Below are 26,494 nucleotides of genomic sequence, written 5' to 3'. Positions count from 1 at the left end.
TCAGTAGACAGGTTTATATCTCTTTTATTTAACATCTCACCAGTGACAGGTGAAGAACATTTCTGCAAAACATGTTGTCCAAAAGCACAGTGGCTTAAGCATCAGGCCAAGACAAATGATTGGGTTGTGAGCTTCCTTTTAGTCCAGCTGAGATCAACAACAGCTCTTTGATCCAGTGGATGTGGTGTAGGTTACACACTTCTATAAATGGGCTGTCAAGAGGGAAAATAATGAGTAACTATTTATTCATATAAACATGGTAAAGCTCTTCCATATGAGGACAAACAAATAAATTATTTAGCATCTTTCTCAGGAGAATAAAATCTGGCTTTCTGGAGAGATGTAAAATGCATTACAAGGGCAACATATTTTGGTCCTCAAAAACAATTTTGGCAATATTCTGCATGGGAATGACATCTACTGATCTGACCACAACTCATGTTGAGAACAAGAAACCTGCAGGTTTATTCTTCACAAATAAATAAATCTTGCAGCAAAATTCTGTGTGTGATAAATTTAGTGCTCAAAAATGGGTGAGTGCTGCATTTTGAAAGCTAACACAAATATTCCTTAAAAACCTTCTTATATTTCTTCAAATAAACCTTCAAATATTCCTTGAAAACCTAAGTATCTTGTGGCATTTCTAAAAGGAAGTATTGAAAAATAGGAGAATATCACTATACATGTGTGTAAATGCTGTAAGCTAACTGTAAAAATTCCATTACCAAGCAGTCCATTTTGTGCCTATTGCCTTTAATTTTGCCAATTCTAATTACTAATTCTAATTTGAAAACCTGCAGAAGAGAAAAAGGCACCAGGGACTCCCACAGCAGTGTGTTGTGAAATTGGAACCCCATGTGTTTTAAGCCAGGCATTGTGCTGGTTTGGGTTTGTGTGGGTTTTTTTCCAGTGGATGACTTCTTTTTTTGCCTCTAGTTTAATGGGGCTTTGTTTGACTTTCATGATAATTTAAGCATCTGATTGATTTCATATAGAATTTTCACAGCCCTGGGTAAGGTCTTATGGTGCCAAAATGAAGGCATTTATAATCAAAGACATAAAGTGGCAAATGGTCCAGAGGTATTTTTCTATTAGAGAAAGGAATACAATCCAGTGGTTGCAACTGTTGGAAATCCAGTGCTCCTTTTCATTAATGATTTATTTTTGGTGGAGCAAACCAAGACACATGGGGGATTTCCATAATTGCAGGGGAATTCAGGACTGAATAGCTTGATTAAAGAGAAGCATTGTGTTTTGTGGGAATTGAGATTAAATGTTTATAAATAACAAATTGGTAATATAAGTCTATAAACTGTACACTGATAAAATGGCTTGGTCTGGTAACACAATAATTCAAAGAAAAAAGCCAGAAAGAATGTTTTGCTGTTTTGCAATTGTGATACCTGTCTGTGTAAAGAATTTTATTTCATGGGGTTTTTAAATCTTGGTCTCAATGGTTATTTAGTGCAGGATGATTTTTGCAGAACTTTTGAGGAATGTATACATTATCAGTAGCATCATATTTTTGGGGATAGTGTATTGATCACTACCACCTCCGTTTGTATTTTTTTAGGACCACGGAAAAAGGAAAATATTTTAAAAGAGATCAGCACCTGCAACACCACTGGTATGTTCCTGTGAAAACCTATCTTTCCAATTACATCACTTTTTTATGAGCACCTGCTCCTTAATATTTCTATTATATTTCTCTTATATAATTAGTCTGGAAAACAATGATGATTCGTGTTATATGCTTATCAAGGAGTTTTTACAAAAAATAAATAAACACAGGACAGGCTAATGGTTTATCAGCTGCCCTGAAATGCTTCCTATTTATAATGCTTGCTATTATATGTTTTCACATATCAATTCTTTCAGAGTTTGAGGATTGTGTTCCCTTAATTGAATGCACTGAGACCTTTGACTGTTATTCCAGTTAGAGCCAGTACCACAGTCTCATCCTCATTACCTCTTCCTTAGTGAAAGTTAAAGCATGGTATTGATTTTGGAGCCTTTTCTTTTAAAGGGTAACTTCACTGTCAAATGCCTCTGTAGCAGATCAACTCCCCTTCTTCCTTATTTGTTTTAATTTAGATGACCACAAAATCTTTCCCCATCTGTTTTAACATCTTTTTTTCAAAGCCTAGTTTATCTTGATTGAAGCAATGTACAAATTCTCTTTCTCTTCTTGATTTTAAGGTCTGTTTTAACATCTTCTTTTCAAAGACTAGTTTATCTTGATTGAAGCAATGTACAAATTCTCTTTCTCTTCTTGATTTTAAGGCCCATCTTCCTTCAGCCATTTATTTTATCACTGCCTGGTGTTTACCCCTAACAAGATTACAGGAGGAGTTACTCATCTCCTCACATTCAGAGTCCTCTCTTGTATTGTTTTCCCTCTTGTACATGATATGAGATTAAAGAAGTAATATATATCTGGAAATGAAAAATCCTATATAACTTTAAGCTCCTTCGTTTCCTTCATCAACTTATTCCCTGAAACTCTCAAAGGCTGAATTTCTGAAATGAAAAATGTCATCTAAAATTAAAAAAAAAACAACAAAAAAACCAAAAAAACCCCAAAAACCCAACAATCCAAAGGAACAGCTCTATGAAACTTATTTTATCTATTCTTACAGTAAATGAGCAGTTTTCCTACAAACTGTCCATTTGTTAAAATTAAATCTGTACTACCATTAGCCCTCTTTTTATTTATTAGATTATTTGAGAATTGGAGCAGCTTCAGCAGTAATTCTTCTTTAACATCATTATTCTGTATGTGAAACACTAGTTTTCTCCCCTAATTGCAATTTGGTTGGGTTCAGTTCATCAAACCCAGTGTTACTGAACCACTGAATATCCTGCAATACATTTCTGAGACACAGGTTTCTGCTCACAGCAGCACTAAAATTCTGTCTTCCTGGCTCCTTTCTTTCCTTACCTAATTCATGCATTCCTGCCTAATAAAATCAGGCACAATATTTATGTAACTCTCTTCTAGACATTTTTCCCACCATGACATTCTCTATAAAGCTCTTTTTAGCAGTCACGGAATGTTCAGTCTCCTAGAAAGCCAGTACATCAAATACTCAAATGCTATATATTCACTCCATTTTTCTGGGGTTTTAGAGGTGTTTAATGCCCAAATGGTCTCTAAACTTTTAGCCCTGATCCATGAGTGTTATTTGATCTGAAAGTTTTCTACTCTTTTATCCTTCGGGAGCTCACCCAAAATCCCTGAAATTTATGGGCAATATTTGTGTTTCTGATGCCCTGATAGTTGATCTATTTCCCTGGATATTTTAGAATTTAGCCTCTTCTGCTGGGTAGTTTATTAATTTTTAATTTCTTTTGTGATAATAGGACCCTTAATGTGTCTGTTAGGATACAGCTGGGACTTTGGTGGAGGAGCAGGCATGTTTGTATCTCAAACATTGCATACAGAAAACTATTCACAACACCAGAGGTTTATGCCCAAAAAGGAGACAGAGGAGTGGGATAATTCTTTGTGGGGAATTTTGGAGGGAATTTGAGACAGAACCTCCGAATTTTTTTTATGATGTGGTTTATTTTCTTATCTTCTGTGTAGGCAGGGAAGGTGAATTAGGCTCACATTGTTACAGCATGGTTCAGAAAGTCCCAAGACCCTTAATTAAAAGACCTTTTAAGGAGTTATTGACCAATATAACACTGCTAACAAGGAAATTTATGGTTTTTTGACCCAATCCTTAAATATTTTGTCTTATTTTGCTACAGTGTAAGCTTTCTTAGCCAATCATGTTATGGCACACAAACCTACAGCACTGCATTCTAAACTTCTTGTTTACCTCTGCAACTACTTTTATTTTTTCTATATCTTAAACTCTAAAACTCTAAACTTTCCTTTACTTAATGTGTCTCTGTTTTAATTTATAAATGCACTTTCTTGCCTCTAGCACCTGAGTTTGGAAGCCTTTCCCAAGGTCTCAGATCAAATCCTGTGTTTAATTCTAAGTTTTGGCTTAGAGGCCCAAAGTTCTGAGAGTTCCTTGCATTTCAGATTCCAGCAGAGGAGTCCTGCAAATCTATTTGGATAAAGGGAAAGAGCCTACTGGGGTGAACAACTTCCTTTGTTCTTTCACACCCTCAGCTCCAGAACCATCCCCACAGCAGGATCGAGTGGGATCTAAGGGCTGCTGATAATCTCTGCTCTCTCTCCCTTTCCTGACTATTTCTCTCCTCCTTGCTTTGTCTGGGCACAGCAGGGCTCCCATTCTGTCCATACTCCCTGCTGAGCAGTGTTGGGTGTTCAGATTCAGCTTTGCTTTGTGAGCTTGTTAAAAAAATAATGTGAATTTGTGTTTATAGAGGGGAAGGTATTTGGAATGATATGCAGTCAAGGTCCAGGAAAAAACAGACTGCAGATCTTCATACTTTAATGTTGTGTGTATGGAAACATGAATAATTTGGCTGCTGTTAGGATCACTTTGGCAAATTGTTTTCTGCATTATTGACACAAAGTAAGAATGAATTATAACAATTAGAATGATTGAAGTGTAATATAAGATGGTTGTTCACTTTTGTTTCAGACTAAATGGAGCTGGAGAGGCGAATGTGTTTGTGCACTGTCAGTGATTAGAGTTGTTAAGGGACAATAATAGTAAAAATCAAATAATAAAAGACCTTCAGATATAATTGTTTCTTCATTAATGCTATTTTATGCTAATTTGTCAATGGTTCCTGGTGGAACAATCACAGCCTTTTCTGTAATTGCTGAGTACAAATATTATATATATTTATTATGGATGAGAATTCAAGCAGACAGTGGTAAGGGGTTTGTTCCCCATCACCTTTTGTTGTCTTCTAACTAGTTATCTACTTTTAAAGCAGAAGTACAAGGAAAAAAGGAAATAGAGGGAAAGGGAGAGAAAGAGGAAAGAGAAACTGCAAGAGTTACTACTGCATTGGCAGGTGTGAGAAAAGAAATAACATTTTGCTTCAGCCCAACAAGATTTTGGAGTAAAAAAAAAAAAGGTAAATTGTTAATTCTCTTTCCTACTATGTGTTTTTTTTAATGGGTTCATTGCACCTGTTAAGTGTTGTTGGGAATCAGGAGAGAAGCAGGGTTGCAGATGTGACCAGAGGGGGAAGGAGGATGAGAGGGAAGTGGAAGAGAAGAGCAGGAGGTCAGAAGAGAGTGCAAGTTCCTGAGTACCCATCCAATGGAAAGGGGACAGCAGCCACAGGGTATAAAATGTCAACAATTAACAAAGGGTGTGTGTGCTGACCTCTCAGGGCAGAGACAGACACCCAGCTCTGATACAAATAAACAGTTTTTCCTTTGAGGACTTTTTCCCCTCTCAATTGTTTTAAAGAAGTGAGTTATTTCTAACACAGGAAATTCAAATTGTTGTATGCATAGCTGTTAAAAAGTACCATTGAAGTATCATCTACTTCTAAATGTGAGAGTTCATAGAATCTAGAGATAGAGAGAATTTATTAGGTCATGCAATGCAGTCCTGATGAAACTGCATGTGGTCATTGCAGTTTCATCTTTGTCTTCCTTGTCTTATGCTAATCTAAGCAAGATTATCACTTTTTTGCATTTTGCTGGCTTTGTTAGTACTTCAAGTACTTTACTTTTGTAAAGACCAAGACACAGTTATCAAAGCTTTTATTATGGATTGCTTATATTTCAGTGATAATCTATATTTAAGGTCACATTTCAAGACCTCTTTAAACCATAATGCAGTAATTAATGTCTATCTCCTTAAACAGCAGTGTTTTTGCATTAAGGATTAAGTTACTCCAGAGCCACTAAGAGTTTGGAAGTGGGAGTGTGCCACTGCAGCTCATTGCCACAGAGTTCCAGCACTGTCTGGAGGGATCTGCAGCAAGGCTCTATTCTACTGTGCTCTGACACTAATGGACAAATCCCTGTAGAAATGTGAATTAGACCCCCCCTCTGAGCACTGACTTGCAGTGTGGCCCTGCCACTTCTGAGTTCATCATTTCCCAGTGAATCTTGCATTTCTTTATATCTGTTTGTGACTTGTCCAAAGGAATAGCTTGCACATCAGAGATGGCCAGCATTCTGTCTGGATGCATAAGAACATTCACTTTTGAATGGCATGGAGACATTTATTCAGTCATAACATATCTTTCACAAAGTACAGCCCTCTGCTCCAATTACTTTTTTTTTCCATTCTTCTGATGCAGAACATTCCTTGGAAAAATATGAATTAAAGAGGAGATACACTAAGGCTTGTAGTCATGACGGGGTTCTTTAATTTTCTGCTGTCACATAATGTGAAGGTCATCAGAAGAAGGCAGTCAAAAGAAGGCTGACTTCTGCAATTGATCTGCTACTCTACCAGCTGATCAAAATCAGATGGTCACCAAATAACTTGGCTAAGCTTTGTCTTTTAACTCTATTTCTTGTATAAAAAAAATCAAGAAATCTTATTTCTTGATTAAAAAAAAAAAAAAATCTTTATTTTACAGCATTACACCCGCACAGGAAGAGGCAGGGGTTTTGGACAGTGGTTCCATGGTGAGACACTAAAAGCAGCTGTGGGGTATCCCACACCTGAATTCAAACCAGCTGGGAGCTTTGTGGTGACTGCATCATGCTGGAATCTCCTGTTCAGCAGTTACACATCATCTAACATGAACACTTCACACTGATGCTGTTATCTAAAGGTAAATCACATTCTGCAGCATCAGTGACCCAAATCAAAAATCTCTCCAGCCTCAGCACCAACAGCAGCTCCTTCAGCTCACCACTAAGTCATGAGCTTTGAAATAAGGGATTGGGTACAATGGAAGGGGCAAATGTGGAATAATCAGGAGCAGGAGTATTTGGGAAAAACACCCAACCAAACCCAAAGGAGTCTCTGCATGTGACATCAACTTTGCAAACTGAGAGCAGGTTTAGATTGGCTAAAAGGAAAAGCTTTTCTACAGTGAGACTGGTGAGACACTCAAATGGATGCTAGAGAGAAGTTGTGGATGCCCCATCATTGAAAGTGCTCATTATCAGTTTGGCCAGTGCTGAGCAATTTGATCTACTGTAAGATCTCCATTTTACTGCCTTTCACTGTGGAAGTTATACCTGCTCATGGCAGGAGGCTTGGTCTAGAGGAGCTTTAAAGATCAAGCCAAACCATTTTATGGTTATATTAAAGCCTACTTATTAGAATGGAGAAATACCATTTTCCCATAATGTAAGCAAACTCCCATTGCTTCCAGAAATTTTATAACTTTGATTAAAGTTCTTTGGTTCTAAATAGCATCACTGCTACGAACAAATGCTAATACAGAAATTGAGGAAAATGGGAACTCCAATGCCAAATCTACTTCCTTTCTTGGTTACCATGGCAATATAATCTTCCTGTGGGGGAAAGTGTCTCATGTTATATCTATATAATTGCAGGAGGCCTCTTCAATACCAAAGCACACAGCTTTCTGTAACACACAGGGAAGGTAAAGAGTATTTTCTGAAGTGTATCTGATTATCTGGTTGTTTGGAAAGGACTCTGTGTAAAGATTAGGGATTCAGCATCTCTGGATAAAGCATACACTCAGAGAGTTGATTTCAGCAGGAAATCTTTGTTTCCTAATTTTGTGAGCAATGCAAGCTCTGATTATTAGGAAAACAAATCAGCAAGCAGCCTGCTGAGCAGCAGGAGTGTCCTTACCCTGCATGTGCCTGGTGCACAGAGCTCAGATGCACAACACAAGCTGATTTGTGGCTTGAAGCAAGAAGCAAAAATGTCTCTTGGATGTGGAGGTGTTTGAAAGATACTGCTTATCAGTTTTTCTGGGTCTGGATTGAAGGCACTTGAGACAGTAATTCGTGTTCATACTCAGATGTTTATTATTTCTTATCAGTAAAACAGTCTCACAACCATGAGTTCAGAAGCTTTGCATTAGAAGGCACAAAATGGCCAACAATCTCTTGTTACAAGGCCTTTTAAGACTAAACTATCCAATTAAGAGCTGACACCTGGATTATTTTCCCTTTTAAGCCAATAACTGATCCCTCAAAGTCCGCGGTGCAGACTTTTCTGCCCAATTACAAAACATCACCCAAAGCCATGAAGAAGAAGGTAAAGAAGAACAACCTACCCTAAAACCTTCATCTTGCTCCATATTTATTTCTGTATTCTAAAATCCCAAACTCTGAAGTTTTCCACCCTGTGATATTACACAACTTCTGACCAACTCCACACCCACAATCCCAGTGCTATCAATCAATTTTGGAAACCTTCTTCATAGCCTCAGGGCAAATGCAGTGTTCTCTTGTGGGTCTGTGCCTTTCAGCACAGAAAGCTTAAAATTCTCAGCATTCAGGATTCCAACACTGCTCAAAGACTCTGAGGAGGCATCAATATGCACTGATGCAGTTTGAAGCAGCTGAGTGTAAGGGATGAACCCAGGATCACTTTTATCCTGGCTGGATTTGTTTGCTTAACAAATATATAGTCTCAACCCAAGGTATCTTTTACCTCCAGGCACAACTCATCTAGCAACAGATGTCAACTCATGTGTGAGAAACACCTGACATTCATTTAGTCCAATTTTTGTTTCCCCTTTCCTTCTTCCTCTCTTCTGCATCTTTCCCTACTCTTTGGGTGAATTATTCACCTATTCTTACTCATTGGTAATGTTTGTAGCACACCCTGAGGCATTTCATAAAGATCAAGTCATCACAATTACATCATTATTGATATGATACATTTCCAGTCTAATTCCAGTCTCACTAGAGTGCAAATGATCATGTTTTTGCATCTGTCCATGACAGATGTCCTGGTTTTATTCAGTTTTATTTACTTCATTTTTTTCTAAAGGATGTTTTATTACTTCTAAGTATTAAATTATTGAGGAACAGATTTTTTCCCTATGTGAGCTATAGCAGCAATGAATTATTGTGCTTGACATCCAGAAATAAATTATCCTGGTTTTATCTTTTAACCTGCAAGATGTTGCAGAAATATGCCTAAATGTCAAGTCATTTTGGTTGAATGTGAATGGAGTCACCTAAAATAATTTCAGCACCTTAACATTCAGATAAAAAAATTACTCAGAAGATATCTCTAGATTATATCTGATTTCTTCTATTTGACAGGCAGTAAGAAATTCTTCAGTGATAACTCACCTACTTCTACAGGGGCATAGCTGGCGTGCTCTGTTACTGTTCTACAGGTAAGAAAGAAATATTTTTTTTTTCTGGATTCATGATAGTAAGTTGCTCTGGTTCCAGCCCAGAACAGCAGGACATTGTGTTATAATATCCCTCCTTAGGTCATTGCCAGGGCAGAGGAAAAGGGAATGTGTCTCTTGGGAGAAGGGTGTTGGAGCTGTCCACCACTGTTTTGATTTGTCCCAGCCTGGTGAGCATTTTGCATGTAAATCACCCTCTCTTTGTACACCTTTGTTGTTAATACTGTTGCTGTTACTGCTTCTTTTCTTATCTCATGGCTGTTTCCAGAAAATTGTTCTCAGCTGGTGATTTTTGCCTTTTGTGCCTCCAGTTCTCAACTCTGTCCCCAGAAAGGGGAAGGGGAAGGTGGGGATCAAGGAAGCAGTATCAGGTTTGGGAGGGTCTCTGAACAGGGGAGCAGCATTCCTAAACCACAACAGAAATACAGCAAGGGAAAATACTCTATTTCTTCAAAAACTAATTAATATTGGTTTTACAGTATCTGCTTAACATCATCAGATACAGGAAATGGAAAAAATATTCAGTTTGAACTAGTTCCAACAGAAGGCATCTACCTCATGCTTCTTTATTTCTTTTTTTTTTTGAGGAAGAACTAGACCTGTCTCCATATAGAGCTATGGACATGCAATCTTCAATAAATTTGAGGCCAAACAGTGCAGAACTGTGAACTGATGGTGGCTTGGATCATATGTGCCCACACAGCAATGTTAGGGCTTCATAAAGCACCTGGCACATAAGAGCTAAATTTGTGCTGCTCTGTGTTTAATGAGGGAATTCAAATTCCACTCAATTTTACCTCCTGACCTAAAGAAATGTTTCCAGATGCATATGCAGATGTGTGAACAATAATGTAAAAAAAAAAAAAAAAAAAGTGAAGTCTCCAAAGATATTATCTGTTTGGATTCTTAAATCAGAAATTCATGCCCTCAAATTTCAACAGGGAATGTATTTGCTGAGGTTCTTACTGTGTAGGTAGGTTGTTAAGTGCCAGATATTAAATAATGACTGTAGAAACTTAAAATTCACAGATATCTTGAAATTAAAGGCTGTAGTTCCCTTTTGAGTGAAATGTTTTATGAGAATAATCTTACCAAAGCATAGCTGATCTATGAAAGTGAGGATAAAAACTGATTTTAAAGCTATTTTCCCACCAGTTTTGATAAGATTGTAAACTGCACAGCCAGATAGGATTTTTTTTATTCCTTTCTTTGCATAAGATTAGGATCAGAATAAATAAGAACTGGAAATCCCAGAAGAAACTAGAAATCTTATGAGAATTCTATCCAACTTTTTGAGCCTCAAACCAGCACAAATACTTCAGATAAACAAACACTCAGAAACTACTTTTCCCAGCTTCCAGTCTATCTTTTCAGATTCTTTTATAAAGATATGCTGAAAAATATTTTGCCATTTTAGACACTTGTTGCTTAATGTTGTGTTCTTAAAATATATAAGATAAAATCTTGCTCCATGCTTTCCTCTTTCTCCCAGGCTGAGTTCCCAAATATCTGTACAAATGTACACAATGAAGTTGTAATATTCAGTTGGCCAAAGAAGATGCTGCTTTCAAGGCCCAAGCCCCCAGACTGGGTGTGTGGTGGAGGGCCTGGCTCAAGAGTCTATAAGTGACATGGGGAGATCAGCACTGAGGGTCAGGCTGGATCCCCTGGTTCATGGGCAGAAAGTAAAAACCCAATATGTACAATACTAGTTTGGTCAGAGGGAGCTTCAAAGAGCTGTAATACCTGTTGAAAGAAAACTTCCAGTATGAAAAGGGAAGATGTTTCACTTTGTTTCTTGAATTTCCATCTTATTTAAAGCAAAAAAAAAAAAAGTTCAAAGATAAGCAAGTGTGAATCTCATAGAACTGATTAGTATCTATGTTTCCTAATTCAATTTTTAAACTTGTGTGTTTTAAGCAGCTGAATTAAAACATGTTGCGGTAATTGTGGGTTGAGGCATGTATTATCTCCATTAATAGTCTTTATTATTTATGAGATATAGGCAATATTCAAATCTTTGCATAAAACTTCTTGGCTAATGCAATCTAAATACCTAAATATAATTAGTGGAACAGTTTGTTAGCATAATCATTGCCATGGGCTGTAATTAACATAAATTTCAATTTCATGACCTTGTAGAAGAGATTATAATCGCACAAACCATCATTGTGCTCAGAATGTTTTCCTCTCGAATGTTGTTTCTTGATGACGATCACCAAAATGTTTTGAAATTATTATTATTATTATTGTAGTACTCATCTGCATTCAGAGAATCAGAGAATGGTTTGGGTTGGAAGCAGATATGGTAAATCATCTGGTTCCTACCTCCCTGCCATAGGCAGTAACACATTCCTCTAGGCCAGTTTGCTCCAAGCTCTATCCAGTCTGGCCTTGAACACTTCCAGGGATGGGACAGCCATCTCCAGCAAAGCCATCTCCAGAAAATCTGTGCCAGGGCCTCACCACCCTCACATGGAAAAATTTCTTCCCATCTAACCCTGCCCTCTGGCAGTGGGAAGGCATTCCCCTTTGTCTTGAAACCCTGGACCCTGGGAAATAGTCATTCTCCATCATTCCCATATGCTCCCTTCAGAAACTAGAAGGCCACCATGAGGTGAGCCCAAATATGCCCTGGCTACTGTTCTTAGGGACAATTTACCAGGGCTGGGATTCTAATTTGTTGACTCATACATCTTACATGCTAATGAATCTTCACAGGGAACAAATTCTTTGATTTGTGCTCAGCATCCTGGGCACCAGGAGTTTGTTTAGTGGGAATGATGGAATTGGTGGAATTGTGGGGTCACATACATAAAACTTCTATCAGGTTTGGGCTCATCTCTCAAGGACCAGCCATCCACTGCCATCTTGGTGAAGAGAATTCTATACCCAAATGGATTTTTTCAGGCTGTGAACTGCAAACAATGCAGTGGGGTCCATCCTGCACCACACAAACCTGCCATGGCAGTACTGACAGCTGGGCTGAGCAGCACCACTGGCTGCCACAACCTCAGCAAACAGTATTGGCTAATCAAAGGATCAAAGTCCTAATCAGTATTGGCTGTGTGGGAGCTGTGCCAAGGAAAACATTCTGTGGAGTTGTCACATCAATGTGATGAACCCTTTAGCAGAAGGAGGATCCTCATTCCATGGCTATGGATCTCTTAGCTGGAGAAAGGAATAACCAATCTATTGGTTACTCAGGAAAATATAGCAAATGGAACTGCCACTGCCATGCAGGCATTTCACAATAGGTGGCTCAGTAATCCCAGCCTGAGATTAGTTGCTGGCTACAGAAGGAGTTGTTTGCATGTTAGTAAACACTACCTGCTGTTGTCTCTGTAAACCAAGATCAATGCACTGAGACCAATCTTCAATTCTGGAGAAGACTAAACCCCTCATCTGATGTGATAGCCAAAATTAATTAGTGTAAAATAACTGTTTTGTGATCATGGCTTAGATTTTGTTTCCCAGGTGTCAGGGCAGCTATCAACAGGTGGCAACCAACATACAGGAAGAGTGAATCACCTGTAACCAAAATTATGTTCTGTTCCTAATTATTTCACGGAAATTTTGGGGGATTTGAACACACTCTCTAATACCTGCTCTGTTGATATGGCTGTAAGATGGAATTGTTTTTAAAAAGTCCTAACAAGAGTGCTACAAGGCAATAATTATTTAAATAATTATTAAATTTTATTTTATTTTAATAAAATCATTAAAAGAATTCTTTTGCACAAAGTACTTTTACTTCTCCAAAGGAGCGGTGCTTTCCATGGTAAGTGGAAGATCGGTGACTTTTCCCGTCCTTCCGTGCCAGGACAGGAGATGCCAGGAGCGGGCGGCACCCGCTGTGTGCCGGCAGCCACCGCCCGGTGTGTGCCCCTGGTAGCGCAGAACGCTCCGAGCGCCTCCAGCCCTGCTGCTCCCCAAGGGAATGGATTCCCCGGCAGCCCGAGGGATGGAGGGATGGATTGATGGATGGATGGAGGGATGGATGGCCGCTGGAAGTTCACACCGGCTGCCAGAACGGCAGGGGAGTGATCCCAGCACGGGGGAAGTCTGCAGAGGGAACAGCGAGCTCCAGCTGAAAGGTCTGCGCTGGAAGTTATTCCCTGGCAATTCCTCAGCTGCTGGGAACAATAAGAGACGCGGCAGCTGCTCCTCCCTCGGCAGAGGAGTGTCCTGGGGTTGCAGTTTAAGGACCCGGAGCATCATTTGCTAAAGGTGAAAAGGCGAAGAGCAGCAGCCCTCTGCAGTGCAGGTTCCCTGCCAGAGCTGCTGTGCACTGCTCGCACAGGGCAGAGGAGGCACCAGAGGGTGCAGATGCTCTCTGCTGCTGAGTGCTGCCTCAGAAGTGTCAGCAGAGAGACAGAGACTGGGAATGATCATCAGGCTCCCTGGCTTCTCTTCTTTCTTGCATCCATGTGGTATTTCGATGAAATCACTCTTTGTGACAGACTCCTCGAAGCTTTATTCTCCACTTCAGATTCTTCTGCGTCCTAGAAAAGACCTGCCTCCTCCTTGCTTTGTGTTTATCTTCTGCTATGCCTTGACTAGTAAAAAAAAAAAAAAAAAAGAAAAACTGAACTGCTGCTTTGGAACGGAGAGAGAAATCACCACTGCAGCTGAACATGAGCCAGCACATGCCCAGGTGTGCAAGAAGGTCAAGGGCAGCCTGGCCTCTGCCAGCCATATGTGGCCAACAGGACCAGGGCACTGACTGTCCCCCTGTTCTGAGCACTGCTGAGGCCAAACCTCAAATCCTCAGGTCATTTGTGGGACCCTCATGGCAAAAAGACATTGAGGGACTGGGGTGTGTCCAGAAAAGGGAACAGATCTGGTGAAGGGGATGGAGAACAAGGAGCAGCTGAGGGAGCTGGGGGGGCCCAGTGAAAAGAGGGCTCAGGGAGGAGCTTCTGTCTCTGCACACTCCTGACAGGAGGGTGTGGCCAGGTGGTGATTGGACTCTTCTCGCAAATAACAAGATACAGACAAGAGGGAATGGCCTCAAATTGCACCTGTGCATGTTTATCATGGAATCATTGAATAGGCTGAGTTGGAAAGGACCTACCGGTATCATCCAGCCCAGCTCCTCGTCCTCCATGACACCCCAACGATCCCATCATGTGCCTGAGCATTGTACAAATATTTCTTGAACTCAGGCTTGTTGCTGCGACCGCTTCCCTGGGGGAAGCTCATTCCCGTGCTGAGGAAGGTGCGGACGTGGGAAGTCTCGCCTGCCTTGTGCAGGGACAAACACAAACCGGGGCTGTGAGCCACGGTTCCGGAGCACTGGTCCCTCCCGGGGCTGCGGGCCGGGATGAAGCGAGGGCAGCCGGGATGAGGAGGGGCGGCCGGGATAAAGTGAAGGCAGCCGGGATGAGGCAGCGGCCGGGATGAAGTGAAGGGAGCCGGGATTATGAGGAAGCGGCCAGGATAAAGTGAAGGCAGCCGGGATTATGAGGAAGCGGCCGGGATAAAGTGAAGGCAGCCGGGATGAAGCGAGACGGCCGGGATAAAGTGAAGGCAGCCGGGATGAGGCAGCGGCCGGGATAAAGTGAAGGGAGCCGGGATTATGAGGAAGCGGCCGGGATAAAGTGAAGGGAGCCGGGATTATGAGGCAGCGTCCGGGATAAAGTGAAGGTAGCCGGGTGCTGCCGGCAGCGGCCACCGGGGGGCACCGTGGCGAGGCTGTGCCGGCCCCGCTCCCCCCCCGCCCCGTTGGTCTGACAACGGCACGCGTGGCTCCGCCTGAGGGCCCTGTGGGGGACGGGGAGCGACACCGGGAGCGACACCCGCAGGGGCTGGCAGGTGAGCGGCAAGTGTGGAGTTTCACTGTTAGGAGGGAGTATCCCGGAGCTGCTTTGAAGGCAGCTCTAGGACAGGCTGGGAGAGCTGCAAGAGGTCCACTCTGCAGAAGAGAAGGCTCCAGGGAGACCTTAGAGCCCCTTGCAGTGCTTAAAGGGGATCCAAGAGAGCTGAAAAGGGACTTGGGAAAAGGGTCTGGAGTAGCAGGACACGGGGAGGACTTCAAACTGCCCGAGGGCAGGGTTAGATGGGATTTTGGGAAGGAATTGTTCCCTGTGTGGGTGCTGAGGCTCTGGCACAGGGTGTCCAGAGAAGCTGTGGCTGCCCCTCGATCCCTGGCAGTGTCCAAGGCCAGGCTATACAAGGCTTGGAGCACCCTGGGATAGTGCAAGCTGTCCCTGCCCGTGGCAGGAGGTTGGAAGATGATCTAGGATGATCATTAAGGTCCTTTCCAGCCCAAACCATTCTGTGATACAGGGAACAGGGAAGGCCCTTTTCCAAGTGAAGTGTTGTATCTCCTCTTGGCTCCCAGCTTGTGGTTGCCAGTTCTCCTGGAAGCAGGCCCGGCCAGTCAGCTGCGATGAGCCGCGAGTTCTCAACAGGACGGGAGTGACACGTTCACAAGAGGAAGGCTGCAAACAGATCTTCAAGGCCAAGGTAAAAAAAGCAAAGGATTTGGCAAAAGCCAAAGGAGTTGGTTGTGTTAGTCAGTTTTCTGGCTGTTGAAATGACCCCAGGTCAATTTCAACATTTCTGGTTTTGGTTTGTTTTAGTAAAAAAGTAATGTGTTATCTGCAGCATATGCTCTCCAATGCATCTACATGTGTTCCCATCTCTTTGTTGTATATCAGGTTATATTAACTGAAGGCAGAATCATAACACAGCAGTAAAACATTTAGAGGCATAGTTAGCCAGATTCAGGCATTTCTCACCCTGCTGTTAACTGTTTTGGTAACTGTAAGCAAGGCAACACGATCCAGTTACTCCACTTTTCCTCTCTGAGGAAAAGATTATCCTTTTTTTTCTCATATTGAAATTAGCCTTAGATAAAAATGATTGTGTGTGTTGCATGTAGGGTTCATTATTTTACCTTTCTCTTCTGCTGTCTTTCCCCTACTATTTTTCATTAATTATTTTGTTGCTGTTTTCCATTCTGTAGGTTTGAAGAGATTCTGGTTGTTGAGATTATGGTTCTTTGAAGGTGCACTTAGCCCACCTTTTGGATGAAGGAAAGAAGACAAGGAGCTCTAAGACGAGTAAAAAGCTCACTCTAAATAATCATTCAGAAATGTTTGCTGATGCCATGCCATCCCTGAGTAATCAACAGAAAACATGTGTTGGAAAAACACCCATCAGTGACTTCACAAAAACACCACAGTCAGACAGGTAGGGAACAGAAGCAGAAAACCCCAATTATATGTTCATAACTAAAGGTAGGAAATTGACAGATTTTCACTGGGAATTAGAAACTCCTGAATTCTTGGTTATAGCACTAACAACTTGTAATAGTCTATCTCCTTGCCAAATGTAAATTTAGTATAATGAACTGCTTGCTGCCTGTTGAAGTGCAGGCTAACAGACTAATATTTGCAATGGCAGGCATATTGTATGGCTTTCCTTTTAAAAAGAAATTGTCTTTGCTCATAGCAATCTACATATACACCCAGTCTGACACATATTTTTTAGGCTGTATTTCCAAGTAAATGGCTTACATGATGATGCAGTAAGATAATGTAATGAATAACAATGAAGTTAATGCATCCATCCTTTTTTACCCTAAGCCAGTTGCTGAATAATGATACAGGGATTCTCACTGACCCCAAGGAGAAACACAGTGCCCCAGCTGTTGGGAAAAGCACTGGGCAGATAAAGGCTATTTCCACATTTCTTGCTAGTGTCTCCTTAAGAGTTCATTGGTTTTTTACATTTTAGAGCTATTCTGTAAGTCTCTGTAATTTACAAGTTCTAAATCTAGCATGTATTGCTCTAATGCCATCCTAATAGATTTGAAGTTGGGATCTCCCCAGACTTCAGTTTGTCTCAGAAGAAGCAACTTTGATTCTTCGAATTGCATTCTTTAAATTTAGAATGATGCTTATGTTTATTTTAATGGTACATTTTTCCAGTTAAAGTGTACTATACTATTATGTTAGTCCTCTTCTGATGCACTTTTAGTACAAAATGAAGCTTTATTCTCTTTCTGTTTCAGACAATCTACAACTTTTCCAGAGGCACGGGGAAAGGTAGATACAAGTTCAGCTGAGAAAGTCAGAGGCCTGCCTGATGTAGTTGGTAAAACTGGTTTCCCTTAATGCTTTATTTTAATTTGCATTCACAGGAGATGTGGTACATGTAACAGGTTTAGCTGAACAAGGTACAGAGTTGTGCTGGTTTGAAAGTCAGTCAGCAGGAAAAATTAACCCCACACAAATACCTTGTGAGAGATTTCAAATTGGAGTTACAATTTAATAGAAAGATTACAGGAAATGCAATGGTACAGAAAAACTGCCTGAAAACCACCAAGTCAGAGTACAGCCTGGCACCCTGTTGGTCAGGGTTGCAGTGCTGTCAGAAGGGGTGCTCTTGTGGAAGTTCCGGTCTTCCTCTGGATGTCCAGTGGTGGTGGTGTCCCAAGTCCCCAGACAGCCTAAATTATGTACAATGGGGTTCAGGTGGTACATCCCCCAGTGCAGGGAGGCTCTCAGTGGAATGGAATGATGTAATCCCATGAGTCTTAGAATATTTTTGGAGTCCATGATAGTAATTTCAGCTGCCCATGCTGCTGTCAGTGCATAATCAGTTCATCATGACCCATTAGCACAGATGACCCTCACTGGATGGGTGATGGTGCTACTTCTCCAGCTGAATCATTTTAAGAATAAAGAAACACCACTTCACCTTGCAGGGTTTGTCTGTCTCGTTTTCACACCCAGCTTGAATCCTGGGGGTCAGATGTGCACTGAAAACCACCCATCATTAACAGCTCAGCACAAAATGAGGTGGAGGGGAGTATAATACCCAGTTTGGTTACACCCAGATTGGGACTCTTTCTCCTGCAGGGCAACAAAAATCAAGCTCAGAAAAGTCCTGATACATTTTTGATGATTTGTAGGTAATTTTGAAGATGAAGAGTCTTCTAACAGGAAAAAAAAAAACAAAAACAAACAGTTGTGAAATTGTCAGTCAATCCCAGGTTATGTTTAGATGGTAAATTCCAGTTTTGATGTAATCAGATCTCATTCCTGAAATGTTGCAATTTTTTTACATCATACCTGAGCTTAGTTGATAATTCCATGCTATTATCCTTCTGAAAATCAGAAGTTAATAAAGGAAATTTTAAAACATGCCTTAGTATTTTTAACCTGCATTTGCTAAGACTGCACTTCCCATGGAAAGATGTTGCACACAGCGAAAGCCTCACTAACTACAGCAGTCATAGTGCAGATTTAGGGGTTTATTTTTCCTGCATCCCATGTTCTGCAGCAGCAGTTCCAGGCCATAGAATCCTCATTTCTTCCCTGGCAGTTCCTGAGGAAGCAGGCAGCAGTGCATGGAGGTACCTGGCAGAACGGCAGCAGGAGCGTCACCATGGAGCAGTGGCCAAAATGCAGCAGGAGCTGGACTGCATTGGCAGGGTAAGGCAGGAGTTTCTAATCCAGTTTTGAGTGCTCTTCTAAGGTGAGAGCCCAATATTCAAATGATCACACTGACCTACCATTGTAGGAGATGGAAGCCTCTGTTTTGAATCTTCAAGAATCCCTTCAGCTTGAAGTGATGAAATCAGATGAAAAGAGTAAACTTCTGTTTGAAAAGATTGCGTCTGACATGGCTTTGGAAGGTTTCTCCTATGAAGTAAGGCAGCTCAGAGCATTGGCTCAACTTCAGTTACTTGTATCTGCTCTGTGTAACATCTTCTTATGGCTCACTGGAGTCCTAAATTTTTGGGGTTTTACTTTTAAAATTTTCTTTTATATATATATTCACTTTTCAATGAAATTGAGAGTAGATTTTTATTGCAGGGTTTGGAAGAACTCTGGAATATGATCCACGAGGAGTCCTCAAACAGAAGGAAGTGGATTAGGGCAGTGGACGAATCCCTAAAGGAGATTGAAAGGAGTCGAGCCATGAAAGTGAGCTGCAGCCTTAATAACTGTTATTTAAGCATAAGACTGTTATTTGCTGATATAATGCTGGGTGCAGAGCAAAGAGTAGCTGGTTTCCACAGGAGTCAGAGGTCTGCCACTAGTTCTGTAGTGTGGTGATTGCTTTCTTTTCACCAATAAAATATTCATTCATTTTACACCCACATAATCAGGAGAAGCTACTGTTTTCCTAGTTTGAAGGTGTTTGTTTCCTTCACAATTACCTAAACTAAAGGTGCAAGGAATATGTGAGCTGCTTTTATTTCCCTGGAGGGTTGTGTAGGTCAAACTTTCATTTGGTCTGTTATTTTTGGGGGGCCATACCTGTTCTGCAGCTGAGAAGGAGCATAGACATGACTTAGCTCGATTTTAGTTTGGGTTGGCTGGGTGTCAGTAGCAAACGTGTTGCAGTTTTGTTGTCTTCAGCCTAACCTGTAAAAGCCATTGGACATCATAGGAAATGTTTAGATAAAAAAATGGATAGACTGTGCAAGAGCTTGCTGCACTGTCCTTGTAGGCAAAGAAAAGCTCTTTGTTCTTCCAGTGCCAGTTTCTCCTCTCTTTGTGATTCAGGTATGATGAAAAGGTCCAAGAGTATCACCAGTAACCTTTCTGTTGGATTAGTTACAACAAATGTCAGAGATGAACACATTTGGTTTCATTTTGTGTTCACTTAAAAACAGGCACTGGTGGATTCCCTTCAGACATTTGAAAGGAATTTGGTTTGATTTTTAAATTCATATTGCAGCCTGTCTGCAGAGCACTTAATTATCACAGGTATTAAAGAGAAATCAGCTGAGTAGTAGCAAAGTGGAATGTTTTAGTTACTATTTTTATGAATTACTGAAAAAAACAGTCTTCAAGATAACTAAGATTAATATTTTAAAATTTACTTCTCAATCTGTGTGTCATCCAATTTATTTTAATTCACTTTAATATATTTAATTAATGAATAATTAGTTAATCTAATGGAATTCATTTTAATGGAAAAATTGTTCATGTAGTTTTTCAACTTGGGAAACTGATATTTGAGTTAACTTTGTGTTGTTGCTTTTCTTTATTCTTTTATTGCACAGATAGCAGATGTACTCACCAAATATACTGTGAAACTGGAGGAAATTTCCTTCTTCTTGGCAGCTGATGTTCACAGGCTCATTAATGATAAGGCCATGGTAAATGTTTTACCTGGGGCAGGATAACAGTCTGAATATTCCCAGAATATCTTTTTTTTCCCAGCTGAAATAAATTTTTTCTGCCTATCAATCACTGAAATATAGAGAGATTTCTACTTTGCAGGGTACTTGTTATCATTTGTATTCTTTTTTCCCTCATTTTGTGTAGAAGATACAAATTGTTTTGGTTTTGCATGTTGTATGCTGCTTCTACTCCAGGTTTTATTTTTTTAATGCACAGAATATAAACAGAGCACTGCTGGGTAATGAGAGGGCAACTGCCAAGCTGCTCTTTAATCTAATGAAATCAGAGCTTGAGAAAGAAAAAATGCATCAACTGAAATGGCAAGAGAGAGTCAAGGACTGGAAGCTCATCCAAAAGAACTGTGTAGTTCAGAGTTTCAGGTCAGAAATTTTGCAATCTTATTTCAGACAATAACACAAAGTGACTAGTGTTCACTCATGGTTTCTATGAAACAACAAGTTAAAAAAGTTATTTTTTCTTTATACATATCATGTATGATATCATGTATCCATTATACATATCTTTATTCCATCCTGCAGGGAATTTATGGCAAGTGAAGAAATACAGAATCCCCCAGCTGTGAAAATGGAAATGGAAAACATGATAAAGGAGCAGATTGTACTTAGTGAACAGAGAATGAGGGTTTTGCAGCACATTGGGTATGGCAAAAGAGGATATAGCATAAAGGAAAACAGTTCTTTCTGGAGTTAATGAGGGGCTTGGCTACAAAATGCACTTTGCTTTCTGTCACTGTGTGATTGCTAAATTCAGCAGTAAGACAGGGTCTAAACCTAATTTTCTACAGCTCTTTTTAATGGAAAAAATGCATTCTTGATTTTCACTGCACCAGCTACAATAAAAAGGTTGTGAGATCAAGGGCTAAAAATGCAGAAATGCAAAAGTAAATCTTACTGACATTTGAAACATGGTAGAAATGGGCAGACAAAGATGGGTGGAAAGCTAGAAGTAGGGATTGAATCTGTGTAATAAATTAAGAGAGAAGTATGGATAGAAATCTAACACTGCTGAATTTGAATATCCATCCTGAACACAAAAGCATTTTTGGGCAATGCATTACAATATTTACAGGGAGTTTTTTTACAGTGGATGTAGGAACAAGGTACATTACAGTTGCTTGTTGGGTAGTAAACAGAACAACACCAATCTCTTAGGTTGATTTTTATTGCCAAGATGGCTGTAAATAAAATAAAGCACAGTAGTATGGATGCTCTGATTCATAAGTTTGTATTTTATAATAGTTTTATATACAAATGACTGGTTTGTATTTTAAGACCCTTGACTCTTGTTTCCTACTTTGATAGTGCCTTGTTGCCTCCAGCACATACAAAATCTGACCTAAATGAATGGTACAGAACTCTGGAGAATTTAAACAAAAGTATAGGTAAGTTGGGAAATCATAAAAACAGTCAGGAATTCAAGCAATACTTTCTTTTTTCCTGAGCAATGCTTTGAAAGTACAGGTTTATTCTTTGTTCCATGTGTTCCCACATACCTTCTCAGCTGCTTTGAGCTGGCAGTAAGACCCAAAGAAGCTGCTTGTGACATCACTTTCCTTTGGCTGGTACAAACACTTGTACATGATGACATCTAGCAGGAACTGGCTTGGTTAGAATTAATCTGGGGAAATAAAAGGTTAATTTTGACATGGATCAGTTCTCAATCATACCAAAATACTCCTTTTTAACTCGAGGGGAAGAAGTACTGGAGGTAGTTCCTTTCTCTATGTCCTGTAGTGTGCCTATAAACAGCTGTGTGTCACATTCACATTTTCTAAAAAATCCCTTTGCCCAGGATTTTTCTCCTGGGAAGCTGAGAAGCCTCAGAGAAAAGGAAAACAATCCTTATCTCATTTGCTTCTCCTGTGTTTTGTTCACATGTGGAATGTGTTTGGAGATTGTTTACCCACAGGTGATTTTTTAATTGGATTTCTGGTGTCTTTTGACTCATTGGCCAATCAGGGTCAAGCTGTGTTGAGACTCTGGAAAGAGTCACAAGTTATTATTACCTTTTTAGCTTTCTGTAAGTATCCTTTCTGTATTCTCTAGTATAGTTTAATATAGCATTCTTTAATATAATATAGTATCATAAAATAATAAATTAGCCTTCTGAGAACATGGAGCCAGATTCATCATTGCTTCCTTCCACGAGGGTCCCAGCAAATACAATAGCTGTGTATTAAAACATCTTATTTGATTGGTTGTTAGTGTCACTTGGGTATGCAGACACTGCTGGGATCTGTTCCCTGTGCTGAGATTCAGCACAGGGCCTTTGCCATTTTGCTTTTCACACTGCACTGTGAAATACAGAATTTTGACTGTTGTCTGTTCCATATCATTCAGACAAACATAATGCAGAGTGTGTGGAGAAAATGCATGTCCAGTATGAGCTGGTCCAGGAAAAATGTCAGGAAAAAGTGCAGACCTGCAAGGTGAGTGTCCCAGCTTTGGGTGTGGTAGCCATGGTACAGTGTGTCATTACAGTAAAATGTGTTTGAGGATCCACCAAACATTGAGATAACAAGTGAAACTAGTTTTTAACCTCTGTCTTCTTCTGTTCAAAGAGTAACCACCCATTTGGTTTCACAGTAGTATTTGGTATTTGTACTTGAAATGTGTAAAAGTAATGAAGGGGGTGCTATCCTGCATTTATGTGCAAGGACTCTCAGCCTTTGTGCTAAATCTGTATTATCTTGGCAAAGAAATTCCACCTCTCTGCCTAAATTTCTCCCTCAGTATCAGTTGAATTGTAGTGTTTACTAACAGAATGAGGGGTCTAGGAAGCTGAGTCTTTCTCTGTCCATCACAAGAGAAGAAACACTAAGTTTAGCCATGACCTCTGAAATTCATGCATGTCAATAATTTGCTATTCTTTTCATTTAGATGACCCTGTTGGATATGAACATTTGCACAGCAGAAGATGTTGAAGTTTTGCATTCCAACATGCTTCAGATGACTGAGAAACTAAAAAATAGGTTTGAAGAAGAACTGGAGCACATGGATGTACGTTGATTACATTTATTTTTATCACTCCTTGGTATTAGTCTGTTCTTCCTGTGCTCCCACCTGCAATGCCTTCTGCATCATAGGCTACTGATGTCATATTAGAGAGAGGTTCATAGGATGACTAAACACTGCAAAGAAACAAAGTTTGGTGTGGAAGAGTTCATAATTACTGTGTTCATTATTTGTGATGTATTTTATTTTTATTATAATTTATATCTGAAGTATGTATGACAGAGACGAATGAAGTATGGCCCAATCTGCCAAAAGGCAGAGGAATAGATATAAATGATCCCCAAATGTCTTCCAGTCTGATATTTTGTGATTCTATGCATAAAAATGACTGGGGAGTTGTTCCTAAAGAGATAAATTGTAGAATATGATTTGGTGCTTTACGATGCCAGAATAAACAAAAGTTTTGATACTCTTGGCTTAAAGAATAAAAATCCACATTCTTACCCAGTTTACTTGGATTTTTTTTTTTACTCTCCACATAGAAGACACAGTGTTGAACACCAGTCATGTAATTCCTTTTATCATGTTACAAATTCTCTTACTCATTCATGTCACCTTCCAGCAGTTGAAAAAATAACTTGTTCACTTGAATGTTTTTCTTTAGAGTGATTTTAAGGAGGTGCCTAAATGGCATGAGCAGCACTGTCAAGGCTTGTACAGCTGTGTTCAGGAGGCCATGGATATCTGGGATGTTCATCTACTCCAACTTTCCCAGCAGGAAGATGTACTTCAGAAGAAAGTAGATGAATACAGATTGGAAAAGGATAACATAATACAGGTATAAACATAAAAACAAGGATGTGCCATAATGTAAAGACAGGACTTCTTAATACAAAGAACCCTCTGGAATTCAAAATAGCTGCTATAAAATGAAAAACATACTATCTGACTTTTATATTGGAATTTCTACTTTTCAGTTTCATTCTGTCAGGTGCATTTTTGCTCGATTCACACTGAATGGACAGTCCTGTCTTATTCTTGATATGGCAAAAGTGATAAAGATCACTGCTGCTTTCAGTACAAAGTGGCTGCAAGTTGCTATTATGAGATCTTGTGCAGGTATGGAGCCTGGTTGGATGGCAAGTTTTCATAGTTAAAACAGCCAGCTTGGGGTGGCAATGTCAGAGCTGTTTATTATCTAGGAAGATCTTCATAGGTGATGAGTTTTGCTAAGGTCTTGGTGTAGAATATATGTACATAATCAAATTACTTCATTCTTAAATAGTTATGGAGATTTTAGTATATACTAAACTGTTTTTACTAGCTTTTTAATGTGGCCTCAGGTGCTGAAAGATAATCTGGATACAAATTTGGAAAAAATGAAAATGGCCAGCTGTGAAGAAGAGTTGGAGGAATATTTGAAGAGTGCCCTCTCTTCTTTAGATAAAATTAGAACGAGGTATGAATTTTGTATAGCAAATTCAAAAAGTAAAGCATATTTTAACATGGGTGGTACTACTTACAGCTTGTTTATGCTGTTGTGTGAAGGTATGGAAAAAGACTTCATGTAAGCATATAAAATAATGTAGGTATTGAACAAGGTTAAGGCACATAATGCAGTTTAGGAATGGGACAAAGACAGACTGTTATCCTTTAAAAACCATACCACATCAGTATTACTGTGCATACCGTCACATCCATGCCTCATTCAGAAGGTAAAAGTAGTAGTTCAGATTCTTGAATCACAGGAATCAGAAGGTGGTCTGCACCATCACATCTGCACTCACAGACTTGATCTCATTCCAAGTTGCAAGGACTAAGATCTTTAAGTAGCCAAAGTATTTACTTTGGTAAGCTCTCGTTTATCCTTCTTGTGATTAGGCATTTTCAGCCCTAAAAACCATCTAAAAACTGGTACAATACTGCTCTCCTTGCTAAAGATATTAGCAGCAGGTGTGAAACTTGAGAGGAAGAAGCTCTGTTCTCACACCCAGGAAGCTTTTTCTGCCTGTTAAATCAGAGGTATATTAGAAGAGCAATATGGACAGGAGGGGCAGATTCACACACCTCATTCTGGGATTGTGGTTGGAGCTGGGAGTTTGATGCTCTTAATAATCATTCAGACAATTTTTTAAAAGCCAGAGGTAACAGACCAAGTGAAAATACAATATAACCTATCTGAACACATACATAAATTCCCCATAATTGTCTTTGTTTAGGAGACAAAGCAAATGTAAATATAAATGAAAACAATGAGAACATTGATTCTTCTTGAATCTAGACTCAGCTTGAACCGTTAGTTTTTATTTTCAAGTAAAATGAAAATAAACCAGAAAGGCTCAGTCACAGCTGAGCACAGTGCAGAACTAACATGGAAGACAGTAAATTGACCTCTCTTATGTAAGCAGTTTGAATGGTTTCCCATCCAAAAGGAAGGATGCAAAAGGCTTTATTATAAATATTTCTGAACTTTTGTGCATTTATTTATTTGTAATGAACTAATCTCTAACAAGGCAGGATGTGATTGTATTCACTATAAACAGATCAATGGCAGTGTTTAGCCTAAAGATTTTATGAGATTGATCAGAAAAGTTAGATTTAGATTTAAAGGCACTGTAGTCACACTTAATTTTATTTTTATACATACTTGAGTCTCTTAAACAGTGACCTTAAATTTGGCAGGAATGAGACATTCAAGCAGATTGTAATGAATGAAGTAATGGCTTATCCAAAAGCTGTTTTGTGGGAGTTGATTTCTTACAGTATATCCATCAGCCAGCATTTTAGTGTGAAGGAAATCATCAAAGAGGTAAAAAGAAAATTTCTTCTGGTTTAAAGCCTTACTGCTGTATTACTTTTTCACTTTAGAGAAAATTTACATTACCTTTAAAATTCAGATTATATAAAGTACTGTTTCAGCCATTGAATAAAGTGCTTTTGGTAGAGATAGCAGAGGGAAACCAAAACATTTCTCAGTCCCACACTTTTAATTCTGTCCTTGTTACAAACAGAATTTTAGTAAATTCATTTGCCTTTTGAACAGAAAACTACAAGGTAACACACTTACAGTAATTGATTTGAGTGATGCAGATTATTTAGATAGTTAGTGATCTATTCAAGACTATCATATCTTACTGAAATAAATACATTTTGAGAAGGGAT

At 39.6% G+C, this 26,494-nt stretch overlaps 1 protein-coding gene across 7 annotated transcripts in view; it reads left to right on the top strand.

Moving 5' to 3' along the window:
• The first annotated feature begins 14,863 nt into the window (after positions 1 to 14,863).
• CCDC180 (coiled-coil domain containing 180) overlaps positions 14,864 to 26,494 on the top strand; it is a 29,799-nt gene continuing 18,168 nt past the window's right edge. For 2 of the 7 annotated variants that reach the window (XR_013183204.1, XM_077182027.1), the window contains exons 1-16: positions 14,864 to 15,021; positions 15,551 to 15,675; positions 16,178 to 16,404; positions 17,228 to 17,310; positions 18,544 to 18,653; positions 18,742 to 18,870; positions 19,038 to 19,148; positions 20,237 to 20,332; positions 20,574 to 20,737; positions 20,897 to 21,016; positions 21,680 to 21,759; positions 22,718 to 22,806; positions 23,258 to 23,377; positions 23,997 to 24,170; positions 24,676 to 24,791; positions 26,015 to 26,141. Coding sequence is in view for 5 of the 7 variants with exons in the window: in XM_077182027.1 (XP_077038142.1) it covers positions 16,307 to 16,404; positions 17,228 to 17,310; positions 18,544 to 18,653; positions 18,742 to 18,870; positions 19,038 to 19,148; positions 20,237 to 20,332; positions 20,574 to 20,737; positions 20,897 to 21,016; positions 21,680 to 21,759; positions 22,718 to 22,806; positions 23,258 to 23,377; positions 23,997 to 24,170; positions 24,676 to 24,791; positions 26,015 to 26,141 (1,617 nt within the window). In the remaining 2 variants the exon portion in view is untranslated. The remainder of the gene's footprint in view (positions 15,022 to 15,550; positions 15,676 to 16,177; positions 16,405 to 17,227; positions 17,311 to 18,543; positions 18,654 to 18,741; positions 18,871 to 19,037; positions 19,149 to 20,236; positions 20,333 to 20,573; positions 20,738 to 20,896; positions 21,017 to 21,679; positions 21,760 to 22,717; positions 22,807 to 23,257; positions 23,378 to 23,996; positions 24,171 to 24,675; positions 24,792 to 26,014; positions 26,142 to 26,494) is intronic. The other 5 variants (XR_013183205.1, XM_077182028.1, XM_077182026.1 and 2 more) reach the window with 4 other exon arrangements.

Source organism: Agelaius phoeniceus, chromosome 8 (genome assembly GCF_051311805.1).
Source record: "Agelaius phoeniceus isolate bAgePho1 chromosome 8, bAgePho1.hap1, whole genome shotgun sequence".
Classification (NCBI taxonomy): domain Eukaryota; kingdom Metazoa; phylum Chordata; class Aves; order Passeriformes; family Icteridae; genus Agelaius; species Agelaius phoeniceus.
This window is presented reverse-complemented; position numbering and strand designations above follow the sequence as displayed.